Raw genomic sequence first — 18,024 nt, 5'->3', positions numbered from 1 at the left:
AGCAAACATTCATTGCATAGTGGGATTTGGAAGCTTCCTGACTCTCACCAGTGGCTGCACCCCTCACAGTGGGTACAGCCTCCTCAAACATACAGAGTGCTCCCTGCTTGAAGGAAAACAAGATTATCCTACTCCAAAAACTTCCAATCAGCAAAAAAAACCAAGTCCAGGTTCCTTGGGCAGGACTTGCTGGCCCAGGGCTGGATTTAGGACAATTGCACACAGAGAAACATCACTGTGATGCTCTGTCTGGGGTTTGTACCTGAATGGAAATGGAGAGAAGGGGGGAGGTGAGGAGTGGCTGTTAGGGGTCAGTTATTGTAGAGGATGAATCCAGGAGCAGAGGGGTAAAAATGGAGGCAGCACAGTAAAGTCCAACCAAAAAGTTCCCTCCTTTCCCAAGGTGAGATCACTTGGAAAAGCTGCTCCAGGCTGAGAAAGCTGTAGTGCAGATCCAGTGCTAAGCAGAGAAAGCAGCTCCTGCAGGGGTGGGGACAGTTCCCATGCTGCCTGCACACTGCTCCAGGCTGCAGAGAACACCTGCAGCAGCCCCTGCAGCCTGACAGCCACACTGACAGCAGCACCACGACTGAGGCTCTTCATTCTCCAGGTTCCCTGGATGGAGCTGCACCTGCAGCACACACCCAGAGGGTGACAGTGACACTGGTGGCAATCCCAGTGGGGACACTTGGGCTGCTCCTGGCACACAGAGGGCTCAGGGGTACCTGGAATGCTGGGCACCAGCACAGGCAGCATGAGATGGCCCAACATTCACATGGAATCATGGGCAGCTCCCAGAGCTGCAGTGCCCTTGGTGTTGATGGGACTGGGGGATGAATCCCACCCCTGGAATGCTGGGATGGAGGGGGCAGGCAGGACAGAGCTTTGCTGACACAGCCCTTACAGTCAGTGATGGTGGGGGAGAGCCTCTGCATGAGGATCAGGGCATGGAAAACAAAGGAGGTGCTGCAGTGAGTAACCCCTGAAGAGCCATTTGCAGGTTAAAAAAGCCTACCACACACTGGGCTGAATATTTTCTCTTTTGTCACCTGCAGAGTGACCACAGCAGCCTGAGGAATTTCTGTTTTCCAGTGCATTTACTCAGCATTAAAAGGACAAAGGCCAGGGGTAAAATACCACCTTAAGTGGGCAGAAGGGAATAAAATGAAGCTGCTCACTCAGACATGTGGGTTTTCCCATTTTGTTCTGCCTCATTTTACACAACTTTTGGGTTTGTTTCACATTTCATTAAACTTTCCAGCACCTGATGTGTGGACATTGAGAAGTGGCTCTGAAGAGATAAACTTTGTGTTGTTCTAACAAGAGTTTGTTCCAACCATGGGAGGCTGAGCTGCTTTGAAGGAAAGGGAAGAGATGACCACAATTAATTACAAGAAAAGTGAATAAAAGTTCCTTGGAAACATTTAAAACCCTTTCTCAATCTGAGCTTGGTACCTGTGCCATCACAAAGATATCTGCCTTAGTATGAGAAGACAAACCCTGATTTTCAGAGCAGCAGCAGGAGCAGACAGAGGAGCTCCTGCACAGCTCCCTGTTCCTGCCTGGCACAGAAACAACTCAAACAATGGCAGGGCTGGAACCAGAGCCAAAGCCAGGAAGGGCACAAGAGCCTGCTCAGAAAACTCCTGTAAATCCACACAAGCTCTGGGAAAATACACTTCAGCTGGCAGGATGAAACAAAGTCACCAAATCACCTTCCTGGTTTTATATACAAAGAATTTCAAGTTTTTAAAGGCACAAATAGCACCTCTGTAGGTGCTACATTCTGGCTGTGTTTAGCTGCCATCATCCTCTCAAGCTCCCCCTCCAGAGCACATTTTGCCAGGAATGAGGGGATTAATTCAGCTGCCACCTTGCATCACACACAGCACAAGGTCCAACACCAGATTTACATCAGAAATGCAGCTTTAGATTGACAGGGAAAACCCTTCCAGCACTCAGCAGTCGTTTGGTGACAGGGCCACTCAACAGATGGGGCTCAGGTGGCTGAATAGGAACATTTTCAGTGTTCAGGGCCCCCCTGAGGAGAGACAAACCCACAGGAGCCTGGGCCAGCCCACCTGGGCCCCTCACAACCAAATTCAGCAGTGACACATCCCAGGGAGGTCAGCACTGCTCCACACACACTGCAGAGGCTGAGGGACAAAATTCCATCGCAGGGCACGGATCAGGCAGGAGTGAAACACCTTCTCTTAAGGAAGGAACCTCTGCAAGGCTCTCCTGGCTCACAAACACATCCCTGCAGCAGAGGAACAGAGGAAAAAGGGGTTTATTCTGTAGGCAAAGCCTCCATCACCAACCTCACTCATCAGCTCCTTTCTCCTGTCATGCACAGCTGCTCCTGTAGTCACTGCCAACACCAGTGGGCTGATAACAAACACAAAAATGGGATAGAAAATGGTACTAAATGATCTTAGAGGCAGTACACCAATACTTTTAGCATGCACCTAATTCAAACAAGAATGATGGACTGGGCTGAATCATGCAGATTTTAAAAAAAAGGACTCAGGTCTAGAAAAATATCCATAATCTAGCCAGCCAAGTCTCAGTTCCATGCCCCAGAACAGAAACAGGGATTCACCTCTTTGACTGTAAATGCAGCAAAATGCAGAAACAAATCTGATCACCTCTTAGTGCAGAAACCCCTGAAGCCACTCAGTGCACTGAGCTGGGAAGAAGTCTGAAAAAATTCAATATATCAGTTGTGTCTTCAGCATTTTGGGGCTAAAGCCACCCCTGTGGAGTGAAACTCCAAACATGACTCTTGGAGCCAAACTTTCAGTGCATATTTCAAATTCCCATCTTCCTTTCTGACTCCATGAACACACAAATCTCCATCAAACACTGATCCAGGAATGAGATGATATTTTAACCCTAGGAATTAATGCAAACTGGACTGTCTGAAGTTCCCTTTTGCATTTTAGAAGACTGCAAGTGGGATGCAAGAGCACTATAACCCAAACACCAGGAAAATAACACCCTCATTAAAATGTTTTAAAAAATCTATGGCCACAATATTCTTGAATCTTGATACTGGCAATGTGAATATTTTATTTTCACTCACAGCTGCACATGTACATGTGCATGTTCAGCACTTTTGCTTTCAACACTTTTACATTCAGCTCCCAATTTAGTGCCAGATTTAACTGGGTCTGTCTTGCATTGAGCTGAACTCACTCAGAATTTAAATACATGAGAAAATGCCACTTGTCAGAGAAGGTTGGAGAATCAGCCTCAAAATAAATAACCATCCCCAAGAATATTATGGCTTGGAAGAATTTCAAGAGCTCGAGTCCCTGATGTTTGCAAAATGAAAAGGCCTTCGGAATGCACTCGCATCAACATCTGTACCTGTTCTGAATAAAAAATAGATAGTCTTTATAAAATAAAGAGAGCAGGCCAAAGATTGGCCACAATCACTCTGTAAAATTGTTCTGTTAACTCTGTAACTTAAATTTATAAAGCCTTGGGACATCTGGACAGCAGGATTCCTGGAGAAGCACTCTGGAATGCAGATTCCCATCAGACAACACTTCAGGATGTTTTCTCATCTTGAAGATCCACCTGTTTTCTGCCCCTCAAAACTGAAGTCCTTGCCAAGAGAAGGGATGTTGGCTCCTGAGAGAGAAGCTGAAATTTAAAGAAATACAAATGTGCAACCATAGCACTGCTGTTATGAGGGACTGAGGGCTGATCTGGGCTTTGGGAGTCATTTTAAAGCCATGAAGAACAAGAGGAAAATGCTGATTTTGCTTGGCCTGGTGGGATGGCAGGATGCAGTCCTCACTGCTGACAGAAAACACTCTGGGGAACAAGGCAGAGTCCCACACCCACTGACAGCAGTGTGGAAGGGAGCCAGGCAGGGATTGCAGGGCTCTGCCTCAGCAGTCACTGCCTGCCCTGCAACTGAGAGAGGCAAAGCCCAGCTGGCCACTCCACCTCCTGCCAGAGGGACAGCAGGGGATGCTGCTGGAATCTCATCAGTTCCATTCCCCTGGACAGCAGGACACTGTGCCCTCCTCACTGCCTGCAGCTCCTGGGGCAGGGTGTGGGTGGGGCATCTCCACCATTCTCCAAGGCAGAGCAGGGAATGTTCTGGAAGCAGCACCTGCCCCAGCTGGTGTCAGACCCACCTTTCCCAGGGGGAGGGAAAGCCTGGAGAGGAGTGACAGCTGATGTGACATTACAGGGCACTTCCTTGTGTCCCCAGCTGCACCTTGGCTGTGCTCAGTTTAACACCTCACCTGCCCCTTCCCACACCTCCCACAGACCCCAGAATTTCCATCCTGCCACTGTCCCAGCCCTGTTTTCCACAGGAGCTGCAGGATTGGTGTCCTCCCCTTCACAGAGTGCTGGGCTCTGTTGTCACCTGTGCCACCCAGCCCAGGGCCTCTGAGAGCCTCTGCTGCCCTCCAGGGCCCCTTGAATAAGGGATTGCTGGGCAAGCTGGAGAAATATTTTCCTGCTAAAGCCCAAACCTTTTCAACATCACCTCCCCAGTCCCTGCAGAGCAGTGGTGTTGAGGGAGATAAAGAAAGAAACACTGACCTTTCTGATGCAGCTTTCCACCACTGTGTGCTCACACTGCTATGTCTCCCTTTCTATGGCAAGGGATGGGGCCTCACCAGAACCTGTGAAAACCAAAGCAGTTAGAGACAAACAAATCTGATTTTCTCACTGAGAATACATTTTTCACTAAGCATGGGACTGTGTTTTTAAGGATAATTACAAACAAAAATAGACAACCACTTGTCAGAGAGAACTGAGCAGCTGTTTTTAACTGAGATTACTCTATTATTGGCTTTATTTATTTCATAACCAAGTCACAAGCTTTAAAGCCACAAAGATAAATAAAGGTCTTGCAGTTCTAATGGAACATTTCAGGTCTTTCTGGTTAGACACTTTTACCTCTGCTGTGTAAGAGAGAATTTGAATATTTCAGTGTAAAGGACCCACAGTGATCATCCAGTTCAACTGCCTGGAAATGTCAGTTATTTTATAAGCTCTATAAATTGGGAGATTTCATATAAGCTCCAGACCATAGTCTGGGGTCTGATCTAGCCAAAAATCACCTCACTGCCACTGTTTTCATATGGAAGATTTAATTATTTATTCATGGAATTTAAAGTTTGTAAAAATTGGAAGAAGCTCTGACTCATTCCTAAAGGAGTTATTTTAAACATCACTAAAAATTCACAGAAATGCCATAGTTTGCTATTTTAAAGCAAATTTTGTTGGTTTAAAAACTCATTTGTGTTACCTTGTGTAAGTACCAATATGTATAGAAACCCCCTGGGAGAGCAGGTAAATTTACACTGGAAATAAAGCTGGACAAAGTATAAAGCAGCCTCCTAAATGCATCCCTGAACTCAGGTGTTTGCATGCCTGATTTCACACACTGCCACAGGATAAATACACTTTAAAAAAATCTAAATATTCTCCTCCTTGCAGGCACCACTTTATATCCCAAATAACTGGGCTGCATGCAGCAACATTTACATGTAAATGCTCTCAGTTTGTGGCAGCTTCACTTTCTCTAAGCCTTGAAACACCTTTTAAGTTCATTCACCTGCAAGTAGAAAGTTATTAAAAAAAGAATTGTTTCCAAAGCAGAGCTTATTTTAGTCTGTGCTCATTAATCAAGTCCCAGCTGCTCAGGGACTTCACCAACACAGTTTTTTTTATTTGATTATCTCTTATAGTTCATTTATTGGCTACTGTAGATCAGGACAAGCCATTTCACTAATTCCTTACCCTGAGGCTCTTCATCTATTCCATCCTCTTCCCACTGCTCCTCATTTGCCAGAAGAGGGTTCCGAGCTTCACTCAAGGTTCTCATGGGGAAAAAATGTCCATCCCCCTGGCTGCATGGAAAAGGGATAGAGGGACACTGCAAAAGCAGCAAGAAACTCTAAAAAATGACAATTTCTCTACATTTTTTCTGCAAAGTTTTCTGTTGCCAGTATTTCCGACGTTTACTTAAAATCATCTTTAAGCTTGAAAAGCACTGTGTTTGTCTTTCATTTTGGTTCTCAATTTTTTCAAGGTCTCTGCAGTAGAAAAGTTGAAATTTGAGGCCTGGATTCAAGTAATTTTTAGCAGAAGGTAAATGTGATAATTTGGTCAAGTAATTTGAATACAGAAAAAAGGCCTGGAAAAATGTGGACAGTTAGAAGTGACAGGGGAACTAAGGAAAACATTTATGAAAATTAAGCCATTAATAGGTATAAATTTTATCAATTTATCCCACAGATTCTTCAGGGCAGAAATCTCACTTGTGTTTGGGTGACACCCAACAGGAAATGGCCCCACTCTTACTCAAAGACACATAAAACCCCCACTTTCCTGTGACCTAAACCTGGACACAAAATGTGAGAAACTGTAATTACATCAACTTTTAGCAGGGTTACTTACCTAGAGGCAATAGGCAGCAACCAGAGCTTTTTTTCTTCCCCAAACACTTGCTGGAGGTTCTTCACAAAGCCAAGATTGAATCCATTTTTATCTGGGCCATTTTGAAACACTGGAGCTGAGAAAGCCTCTGCAAACAGAGACAATTTTGGTGGAAAAAAATGAAAATCAATGGCAAACACTGAAACAGGGTTGTGCATTTTATAACCATCTAAAGACAACATGATTTAACAGATTATAGATACACAGCAATACAGAGTTTCAAAATAATGGTTTTCCCATTTTGCACAGCCTGTAAAGACTTTCCAGCTGAAGGCAGAATTTGGTTGTGCAACTGAACCCAGACAACAGTCAAAGAAGCCACAAGGGGTTGTTTCATCCAGAGAATGGAATTAAAAGATCTTCCTGTGGGACTTGATGGAATTCAGAGAGTAAAAGTTTCTAGGTAAAAAACTCTGCATGCAGGATGAAGTAGGTTGGTGCTCAGTGCATATTCCAGAAGTGGCACTGCAGTTTTAAATCACCTCATTTGTTAATGTTAGAATGAAAAAGCACTAGGGACAAATAAATGCAAATAAACTCTGGGCTCTGGTGGGGCATAAAATTAAAAAAAGGGAGGAGAGAAGAACCTTGAGTGCCTTAGGAACAGTTTGATCTCCCTGCTCAGCTGCTGCACAGGTCTGATGTTTTGGGATAGATGAGCTTCAGTGCCCCATGAAATGACTTTTGAAGTAAATAACTTGATAAAATCAGAATGTTTGCTCTTTCTTGACAGTGTCTGTTTTGTTACAAAACTTTATCCCAAAAGCTTTGAAAGTTGAACATTTATCTGAGGAAAAGCAAAGAAACTTTGGCAAAATGATACTATTTTAGATGATAATTTCTTTGATTTTACAGTCACAACTTATTTGTCTTTATCAGTAAAGATGGACACTGTTTCCCAAGCTCACCAAGCTGATTGGGGTGCACCCCAGTACAAGAATAAACCATTATTCCTGAAAAGCTGCACTCATTTCACAGCAAATACAGTTTCACATATGCATAACACTTTTATAATTGGACTTCTACACTTTTAGGCTCTGGTTTCCCTAACAAAGCTTTTGTCACACCAGCTAATAAATGCAGCTCATTTGCAGTGACAAATTTCTGCAGCTTGTACCAAGATCTTAAATCTTCCTCTCCTCATAAACCAGCAGGAATGTATAGAAATAGAACAAATGCATTTTTTCTTTTATTTTTTTCTTCTTACAGCACCTTTGGTGTGTCTTACCAGAAGGAAGAGACAGAAGAGCCTTACCCAGAGTGGATCTGTTCCTGCTGACCAGCCAGCAGTGGTAGCCAAACAGGAACATGAGGCTCACAAAGAACATGATTGCCACAAAGAGAAGGAAAAGGATGTGGAATTTGGAGCGTGCATTGGTCAGCTCACCCTGGAAAGGAAAGCAACACAGAACAAGTGATGGGAACAAATTAAAGATGGAAATTATTTGTACTTAGAAATATAATTCTAAAACTCCTATTGGGAGTCTCAAAATTTACAGGCAAAAGTGAATATTACTAAATAAAGCAAAAAGAGACAAAGAAATGAATGTGGTTCATTTCCCCTCCTGTACCACAGCACAAAGAGTGGGGGGTGTTATTAACCCTTGGCATGGCTCTGAGCCAGCCCAGCACAGCTGCCCAGGTGGGCATGAGGAGCACCCTGTGCCTGGGGAAATGAGCAGGCAGGAGCTCTTGAAGCCCTGATTAAGTTCTGCTGAGTTTCCTGTGCACACATTAAAATCCTGCACCTTGCTCAAGGTAAGCCCAGAGAAACCTGCCCTGCATATCTGCAGCTATTGGGGAGGGTTAGAACTGAGCACAGATGGATAGGGAAGGGTTAAAAGCCAAGGGGGACACTCCAAGCAGAAGAAAGGCTCCTTTCCCTCTGCAGCAGGAGAGCCAGGTGCCAGAGGTGTCCAGCAGGGACACAGGCAGGCTCTGGGGACATCCAGGGCTCAGGGCTGTGCCTTGCTGGGCGTGGGGAACAATTAGTGCACAGCCAAGGTACCTAAACACAAACATACACAGGTACTGAGGAGAGGGGACAGAAATAGAGACCAAGGGCCAGTGTCCTGCTGGAGCTGTCAGCTGGCCTTGCTTTCACAGAAACAATCAGCACTAACTGAGTAAAAGCCTCCTTTGGGTCACTGGTTTTAAACTGAGAAAGGAGGCCTGTGGGGGTTAGAAAATGAACATGGGTTTTTACCCATCTTTTTCTCTTAAGTAAATATGTACAAATCATTGCCAGGATCTTACACATCAGTGCCAAACATTCCAAGGTACACCCATGCAAACACAAGGACAGGGAAGGGACAGCACCTCTCTGCCAGAAAATAATCTACAATCTGAAATTCCTGGCTTCTTGCTCTGTGCATGATGAACATGTAACAGGAGGTGGAGTCCCAAAGGGCCCAGGAAACACCTCCCAGGAAAATGCAGCCCCTCCACTGCCTGAGAGCAACAGAGCACCGAGAGTCACCAAAGCCCACGAGACTGAGAGCAGATGAAAAAGTAACCGGATTTCATGACTTACTGTCCAATACTTAATGAAATACTTGAAGACTGTTGCAGCAATATACAAGCAATACAACAAAGAATAGGCTAAGAACAGTAGAAAGAATTTGTAGTTAGAAAATCCAATGCAGTTATTCACCCTGGAGGACAAAAGCAAAGTTGAAATCAGGATTGGTGCAGCACACAGTGGGTGTAACACAAAGAGCACGAACCAGTTTTGGGGGTTTGGAACCCCTGGGTCACACAACCCAATTTGCCAACGAGCGGCTCCCCTTAGTGGCCGCAAGGGAACAGAACCGGTGGCTCTGCTTTCCCTCCAACCCTTCCCTGGGCCCAGGAGAAGCACAGTTCCGATTTTTGGAATTGTTTTGAGGTTGGTACCACAGGGAAATGGGTCACAGAGGCAGCAACTCGTTCCTCCTGTCTGCCTCTTGTCTGCCAAGGAAATCAGAGCCGGGAGTTCTGTGCTGCTTTATTCCTCTGCAAAGCTCAGGAGCCACCTCAGCCCTGCCTGTTTGTTACACACAGCCCAATTCACTCCACCCTGGTTACAATTGTCCATGCACAGGAGAGCTCTGGAAAGGAACACGGGGATGTACAAAAAACCCCAGTGGGTGTTTGTGTCAGAACTCAGGTTTGGAAAATCTTCTACAATTTTGATCACCAGGAAGGTTCAGGTAGGGAAATGTTTGGGTTGTTTCTGAATTCTTAAATCTTCCTTTTTTTTTTTTTAAAAAAAGGAGGAATTTAAGAAATTTAGTGGCAGCAATTTTGGAAGGTGTAAAGCTCAATTATTCCATGCAGCTTTCTGCACAGACTGTCTCTGACCATCATCAGTCCAGAAACAATCCATGTGCAATTGTTGTTATTGGGATTACCCCAAGTGCAGCTGAAACACTGAGAGAGCCCAAAGGAAAGGCTAAGCTGGAGTTCCTTTCAAATTTGAATAATAGTTAATGAGTGAATTAGCAGTTGGGGTTTAAACTTTATCAATATTATAGCATTTTTACACATGGGTTATGGAGCAAATGTGAATGATTTGTTAAAATTTAATTTCAGGCAAACTCAAAGTGCAATTATTTTATAAGTTTCCCAAACTAAAGAGATGGATGGCCTAAAATGTGAGAGGCATACAGACATGAGAGGCATAAGAAATATATCTAAGTAACCTTTCCTTTCAGAAAACCACAAACCAGTTATCTAGGACATACCATGGACAGTGATGATCCATTTTTAGCACACACCTGCAAAAAGACAAAAAAGAAAAATGGAAGATTTTTAATTGGTACTTCATTACCAACTGCAGATCAACAGCAAAACTTTGATTTTTGTGAGGTTTCGACACAATAGATACTCAAAATGATGCTGTCTCTAAGTTTTTTGAGGTAGATATAATTTTAAGATGGAACATTTCTTAGTGTTTGAAGACCAACCAATGTCCTTGGTCCTTGTGGAGATAAAGAGACACAAGAATGATTTCTGCCCTAGAGCAGAAGAGCTGCAGCTGGGACAAAGACCCTGGGGAACCTTTTTGTGTACAAAGACACCTGAAGGAGCAGCCCACTCCCAAAACTTGTGATGACAGCAGCCCATGACTTACATGGCACAAACAGAGCAGTGGTGACAACGGTCAGGTTTGATCAGCTGGCATCTGTCACAGAACCGAATCCCTGCAGTCAGAGACAAATTAAAACAATGGAAAAGTGTTTTGGTTTTTTTTTTTTTTTCTCTGTTAGTTGATACTGTGCTCATTTCCTAACTATTCTTTTTCTTTCCTCTATCACTTCAGCAGGTGACCTGGTGATTGCTGCAGGTCACAATCAGGTAAGCAACACTCATAACTCTGATGGAGACTTGCAGATGGGGCAACAATGAGTGAAAGCACAAAGTCACAGAACCATGGAGTGCTTTGGGTTGGCAGGGACTCTAAAGTCCATCATGTTCCATTCCCTGCCATGGCAGGGACACCTCCCACCGTCCCAGGGTGCTCCAAGCCCTGTCCAGCCTGGCCTTGGGCACTGCCAGAGATCCAGGGGCAGCCACAGCTCCTCTGTGAAGCTGTTTCAGGGCCTCACCACCCTCACAGGAAGGAATTCCTTCCTAACATCTATCCCAAATCTAACCCTCATCTAACTCATACAGCCAGCTCAAAAGTGACAAACCAAAGCTGCACACTTGCATCCACATTTACTCAACTACCTACACTTCATTTTGATAATTCTCTATTTATTCCAGTTCTCTGCTTCAAAATGGCTTGCCTGACAGAAACAAGCAGGTCAGAGCCTCCAATATGAACACAAATTTCTTTAAGCTGTGAAGGGAGTGCAGCAGGCATTTAACCACTGAACACAATACAGAAAACTGGTCACAGAAGTATGTGCTGCATCCCTAAGCCAGAGTCCATTTTAAGTAAAAATTATGACAGATTTGATTATTCTATTTGTAAATGCAGACAGCACATGTGGGCTATTGGATTGTAAATCCAAAGGGTGACATCTTGCTCCTCAAAGGCAGCACCTGGAACTGCATTGAATGAAAGGGCTCAAGGGTTTTTTTGTTTTTCCTGTGAGCAAGGGAGGGCAGGAGTCAGTGGGTGCCTGGCAGTGCTGCTGCTCAGCAGGATGCTCTGGCTGTGACTGGGGGGTTGGGGCTCCGTGCCGGGCTGACCTCCGTTCCCTGTCCTCGTGTACACCGGCAGCTTCCTGGCGATCTCGGCGAGGATCTGGCGCTGCACCTCGGGCCGCTCCTCGTTCTCGTAGCGCTCCTGATCAGCGTAGGACATGTGGAACTGCAAGCAGAGGGCACCACAGAGCATTTCACACACAGCTGAGCCTTTCACATCCAGCGGAGCTTGGGAACGCTTTTACCTCCCGCTCCTGAGGTTAATTCGGCGGGGAAATGTGGTTGTTAAGAAGACAAAGGGAGGCAGTGAGTGCTGGAGAGCCAGAATACCGAGAGACAGCAAAAAGAAATGAAAAAGTGAAATTAAGGCTCATAAAACAACTTACTAGAATTACTCCTATTGCTGCCCTAGATGAATGCCATTACTCACCTTTATAACACATTCAGCACCTCTCTAGTGAGCAAGAACCTTTTTTAATATTTAAAACTGGGATTAGTTGTTATTTATAAATTTACATTCTTGTAATCAGGATCAGAGCAAGGCTGAGTATATTTGGAGTGCCACACAAATACTGACCTCATTTTGCTGCCTCAGTCTGAGTGTTTTATTAGTATTTCATAGAGAGATAAAATGTGAAAAAAAGGTAAATCTAGTAACCCAAGCAACATGACAAAGTAAATATTTGGTTGAAAAGAATTAAGAGACATTTGCCTCTGACTCTCCTCTTCAGATCAACTGAAGACTGAAGGATTTTTGAGTTCTCTTTAACATCTGTGGTTTTCTTTTGCAAGGAATGAAAGGTGTTGGCTCTCTTACCTTTTTGCCTGGCTGTATTGGGAGAGTGAAAACAGACTTCCAGTATGTCCACACAAAGAGCACAAAGAGAATATGGAATACTACAAGATAGGCCACTAAAAACAAAACGAGAAAAGAAAAAAACAGAAACAGAGTAATGACTTCTTAAGCAAAGGTTTCATCCACAATGGGCATAATTCAAATTTTGCACAACAAAGTAAAAAAAAAAAAAAAGGAAGAAAGGAAAGGACAGATGTCCATCCAGTGCCACCCATTATTGCAGTCCAGCTAAACCTCATGGCTGAGGGTCAGCAGCACCCAGAGCTCAGGATTGACCAAACTCAGAGCCTCCCCTGCTCCACCTGATCCCATTCTGGGGGAGAGGAAGATGCAGCTGTCAGAGAATTGTCCCACAGGGCAGGTGACAGCCCCATATCCCTGGCAATAACAGGATTCCTGTCTCTTCCCCACATCCCAGGCACAAGCCCAGCACATCTGGCTGGTGCTGAGCAGTGCAAAGGTGAATTTTGCACCTCCCAGTATTGGGGTTCAGTTGTTGCTAAAAGCAGTGGGAAGCAGAGTGTGCACTGCCCACCCCTGCACCATGATCCTCTTGTGAGAGCAGAAATAATATGAGCTTTACATCACCAGAAAAAGCCTAATTTCTTATTAAACATCTTTTACATTTGCTACAATTGATACAATAAATCAGGAAAACTTCCCTGAATTTGATCAAAACAGGGCTTGTGATTACTGAGGGAGAATTGCAAACCAGCCCATGTCAGAACAGTCTCAGTTCAATGTGCAAACCTGACTCCTTTGGCATTTGCAGGCTTTCCATGGACAGGGAGCCAAAGGAGCTGTCCTTCAGCTGCACAGACTATTTGCCATTTCTTTAACTCAGCTCATTAAGACATTATCAAAGTTACAAGACTGTTATTGCAATGAAATAATGTGTTTAAATAAAACTATCTCATTTCCCTTTTTCATATAAGCTTCAAATTCCAGAAAATAAGATTAAAATAACTAGTTGGAAAGAGAAATCTAAAATCCAAACACTTCTTAACTATTTCAAAACACTTCTTTTCCTGTGTGAAAATTGGTACAAAAGGCCAAATGCATCAGTGAGAGCTCCTAATGAGACAGCAAACGATGGGACACATCTCCCAAGGATGTGATGGACTGTGGGAAGGAGCTGTGAATCACAGCTAAGTATTCTCATGCTCCAAGCTGGTTTGAGATGTTATCCTCACACTACAGGTGGAGCTGAGCCATTTTTAATTAATATAGAGGGAGATAAATCTTGCAACAGGTTTAATTTTGTTGATCAGCCTAGCAGCACATTAGAGGAAGCTGACCTGGAGATGCACTAACAGATTAGGCAACAATTAACTTTCTTCTGCAGAGCAGCCATTAACACCTTTCAGTCATTACCATCCTGCTTTCTGCAGTTTCTCTGTAGCAATTTCAAACATTTGAGCTGCTTTATAGAGGAATTTACTGGATGCAGCAATCTGGAGGATCTTTAAATGTCAGCTGGCACTGCTCTTCATGGAACAGCTCACACTACACCTACTCCTGTCCTTCACAACCCCTGAAGAACAAAGTCACCAAGAGAACACCTGGATTAGCCAAAAGCATCCAAAGAAGGAGAAAAATATTAAAATAGCCACTGAGTCCTTACTCTTAGAACATGGCCATTACCTCCACCAACACACCTCAAGAGTGTCACTGAGCAATCCTACTGTGCTGTGACTCAGGATCTGTTAGTGGGCACCAGAACTGAGGGAGAAAACTTAGCAAAAATAGCTTTCACTGAAAGATCAACCAGAACAGCAAAAAAAAAGCCAGGTGGGCTGCAGATGGGAACTAGTATTTTCTGTTTGGCTTGTAAAATCAGCTCTGGAAATGTGAAAGGGAAAGGGAGAAGAGGGGTGTGGGTGTGCACAGATACACACAGAGCTTTTCCTGAAGGAGTCAGAGGGATCAGAGCCTTCCCATGCTCTGCCCAGACAGAGCATTTCCCAGGGCACCCAGCAGCTCAGCATGCTGAGTGCCTCAGGAAGGTGCAGTCACAGGAAGGAAACACTGAAAGAGGATGGACCTTAAAAATATGACAGCAGATATTTCTGATATCTCAGCCAGAACATTTGTGAGCCCTTTTACATGAGGGTTGCATGGCAAATAATAAATTATCACACATACCTTTCTCCACAGGGTTGCTCACAGTCACTGGAAAAGAAAAAAAAAAAACAAGTGTCCACAGAGGAAATATGAATCCCAGAGAAGTTTGTGAGAATTAACATTTCTGTGTGAAATACAGCCATTTTAGGAAAAATGTTCACATTCAAGAGGCAAAGAGAGAGCCCACAGCTCAGCATCAAACCAAAAGTATCCATAAGAACTCTTCACTCACGCACACACCCACAGCAAGATGTTCACTCACTCTCACTTGTGCTGTCTTTTCCCTGCTTATAAAATATATTCTGTATATTTTGCATTAGAAATATGATAAAAGCAATCCTGTGGTGACAGGGAGAAGATCACCAGGGCTCCTCTAGCACCTGTGTCTCTGTATTTACCACACACTTGCAGCTGCTTTCTACTGATCTCAAGGTGGTCTTGACTCTTCATTGTAAGCACTGCCCCAAAGCATTTCTGCATCAGCAGGATTAAAAACTTCTAAATTTCTCAGCTTTGGCCAAGTCAGCAACTGCAGTGAGTTCATTGTTTTTTTACACCACCTACCAGCAGAAATTGTACAACCCCTTCTTAATTCACAATGAGAGAAAAGGCCCTCCTAACAGAAGCCTCTGAGCAAGCAGCAGAAGGTGCATTGTTCAGTGCCTTCTTGCAGTGACTATTTGAAAATCCATCCATTATCTGAAAAGCCAGCATGCAAGTTTAACAGAAGAGACAAGGACAGCTTTTTGAACTGAAAACAGGGAGTTCTGTGATATTTTGATAAAGCATTGCTTGGAAGACAAAGCTTTGTGCCACACAGCAATGGAGATGAAAAAAGAAACCAAATCTTTGTTGTTTCTCTGCCCACTCAATTCGAGGTAAACAAGACTGTTAGGAAACCTTCAGTTTTCCCTTTGCTTTGCTGCCAATCAAGCCACGATGAGCTGTTCACAAGCAGTGCCTGGCTCCCTCCTGCAGCAGGGCCTGGCTAAGGCTTGACCTGAGACAAGAACACGGAGATACAAAAGGTTCTGGGAGGATCCCTGCTGTCACCGTGGCACACAAGAACTGAGGCCTCCTCCTGTGACTCACTGGCCAGCCCAGCACTGAGAGCCCAGAGAGCATCAGGAGGTGCCTCCCAGACATCCCCCCAGCTCAGCACAGCTGAAAATGCAAATCCAGGTTCCAGACAAAGCATTCACTATTGACAGGCTCCCAGCAGCTGAGAAGAGGCAGCCAGCTCAGCAAGCCTTGCTGGGTTAGAAATTAGAGAGAGACAACATCCTGCTTGGCAAGTAACAGCACAGGCCAACAGTTCATGCTCCAATCCTGAAATAATTCAACCAGTGCAACTTCTGCATAGATAAACTCCTCCACACACAAATAAAAGAGATGAGAGAGAAACGAGGCAAAAAAAAAACAGGTGGGTGTGGGCAAATGAATGAATTTAAGCTGTGATTCCACACAGCAAGCTGAGCTCCTGCCAGCTGAACCTGCACTTGGGGAGCAGCACAGCCCAACCCAAACCTCACTGAAACCACCTGAGCCTCCTCCAGCAGCTGCACTGGCACCTGGGATCAGCCCCTGCCCAGGATTACTGAATTTGCACAGCACATCTCAAAACACTGACAGTGTTCCAGGAAAATGCTCCACATTTTTTGTCACATGTTCTAATGACAGTTCCATGCACCTCAGAGATATCATCCTATGTGAATTCTTGAAAGAAACAGCCCACAGTCTCAGAGATGGGATAAATGTGATGAAGTGTTTGGGGGCTTTGCCAAGCTGCTGATTAAAACAGACCAAAGAAGCTGCATTTCATTCTAGCTCCCATGGAGAAAACACCAGCAGGTCTCACTGCACTGCCAACCCTAACAAACACCTGATTTATGTTTGCTGTGCAGCGCCAGCAGGCAGCTCCTGCCCCAGACACATCTCAGTCTATCCTTTCTGGGACGTCTGGTTTCACTTGTCTGCCTTACTCTGTCCTGAGGAGTCACAGCTCCTTCTCACAATTTCACAATTCCAGGCTTCCAGCTCTTCTCTCCACAACTCTTTTTTCCAATAGCACACTAAACCAGATATAACAAATATAACAAACATAAGAAAGTTTCCAACTTACTACACATTTAAGTTGTTACATTAAATATACAATTACTAGCCAGCATAAAACTTCCTCTTCTCAAATGCAGTGTTTTCTGTGATACTGTAACAATTCCACGCCTGAGTGTGATCCCATGTAACCTATTTCTTTCCTTTTCAGAATACAAACATAAAACCATTGTAAGGCAGGGCACAGACTGATGTTTGTTACTGTTTAGCTCATAAATCACATCTGGACGTTATCAAATCACAACAACGCCGCCTTTCACGGTGGGATCACCGTCCCAGCCCTCTCAAACGCCACCTCCCTGCTCCAGGGACGGACAGAACCAGGGCCCAGGACCGACAGACAGCACCCCTAGCCCGCAGCCCGCCCGGCCGGGCACAAACCCTGCGGAAAGCAGGGCAGCACATCCTAAACCCCACTGATCCCGAGCAGGGCTCGGCTCCTACTGAAGTGTTTGTCCCTGTGCACGAATCGCTGCCGGCATCGGAGCCTCGGGACACCGAGGGACACCGAGGGACACCGCGGCCCCGCTCACACCGCGGGCACGGCAGGAGGAGGAAGAGAGGATGAGGAGAGCGAGGAGGAAGTGGAGAAGGCGAGGAAGAGGAGGAGGAGGAGGAGGAGAGAAAGAGGAAGAGGAGAAGAAGGAGAAGGGAAAGAGGAAGAGGAGAAGGAGAAGGGGAACAGCCGAAGCCCCCGGCCCGCCGCGCCCCCCGCCCGCAGCTCCGCGGGGGCCCCGGCGGCACCGAGGGGCGGCCCGGAGCGGGGACCCCGCTGGGCACGGGCGGCGCTCACCGAGGCAGAGCTCGCAGACGTACGCGTAGTAGGACCAGAGCAGGAGCAGCGCGATGAGCAGCACGGGCACCCAGGCGAAGGCGCGGCGGCAGCAGCGCAGCCCCCGCCACAGCGCCATCCCGCCGCCCTCAGCGCCGCGCATCGGCGCGCGGCTGCGCGGGCTGCCCCGGGGCCGGCGCGCTCGGCGCTCGGCTGAGCGGCCTGCGGGCAGCGGCGCCCCCTAGCGGGGCGGGCGGGCAGTGGCGCTCGGGCTGAGGGAGCGGCGCCGCGGCCGCGTTCACCTCACAGCCCGGCTGAAGGAGCTTTGCTCCGGCTGCACCGTCCCTTTACAGCCCGCCCGTGCCGAGCCCGGCTGAGGGAGCTTTGCTCTGGCCGCGCTGTCCCCTCACAGCCCGCCCGTGCCGGCTCTGTGTGCTGGGGACGGCAGGGTCGCGGTGCTGCTCCTCTGCCCAGCCCTGTGGGCACACCCGGGGCGCTGTGCGCCCCTCCGGGCTCCGCAGCTCAGCACACCCGCGGCTGCCGAGGTGAT

General features: G+C 46.0%; 1 protein-coding gene across 2 annotated transcripts; it reads right to left on the bottom strand.

Moving 5' to 3' along the window:
• Window positions 1-1,139: 1,139 nt before the first annotated feature.
• On the bottom strand, window positions 1,140-17,637 carry ZDHHC15 (zinc finger DHHC-type palmitoyltransferase 15). Of its 2 annotated transcripts, XR_009115094.1 has the most exons (13): window positions 17,496-17,637; window positions 14,612-14,638; window positions 12,428-12,522; window positions 11,656-11,776; window positions 10,589-10,658; window positions 10,200-10,232; window positions 9,008-9,128; window positions 7,730-7,862; window positions 6,436-6,562; window positions 5,776-5,885; window positions 4,570-4,652; window positions 2,603-3,651; window positions 1,140-2,260 (listed from the first exon to the last, which is right to left on the bottom strand). XR_009115094.1 is itself a non-coding variant. In XM_058032344.1 (12 exons), exons 1-11 carry the CDS (start codon window positions 17,635-17,637, stop codon window positions 4,609-4,611), a joined length of 1,023 nt encoding a protein of 340 aa, XP_057888327.1. In that variant the 3' UTR covers window positions 1,140-3,651; window positions 4,570-4,608. The 2 variants fall into 2 exon arrangements, 1 of the variants encoding a protein (XP_057888327.1); XM_058032344.1 differs by having other exon boundaries at window positions 1,140-3,651.
• Window positions 17,638-18,024: the final 387 nt, after the last annotated feature.

This window comes from Melospiza georgiana, chromosome 12, assembly GCF_028018845.1.
Source record: "Melospiza georgiana isolate bMelGeo1 chromosome 12, bMelGeo1.pri, whole genome shotgun sequence".
Classification (NCBI taxonomy): Eukaryota; Metazoa; Chordata; class Aves; order Passeriformes; family Passerellidae; genus Melospiza; species Melospiza georgiana.
Note: the sequence above shows the minus strand (reverse complement) of the source record. Positions and strands in the feature narration are given on the sequence as shown.

What these genes read in the sequence shown, in the direction of transcription:
- ZDHHC15 (XM_058032344.1), bottom strand. Translation starts at nt 17,637, where the DNA reads ATGCGCGGCGCTGAGGGCGGCGGGATGGCGCTGTGGCGGGGGCTGCGC. An exon ending in ATTTCATTAAGTATTGGACA is followed by an intron (nt 7,863 to 9,007) that starts GTAAGTCATGAA and finishes TTTCCTTTCCAG; the next exon opens with GGTGAGCTGACCAATGCACG. An exon ending in CAGGAACAGATCCACTCTGG is followed by an intron (nt 6,563 to 7,729) that starts GTAAGGCTCTTC and finishes CTCTGTTTGCAG; the next exon opens with AGGCTTTCTCAGCTCCAGTG.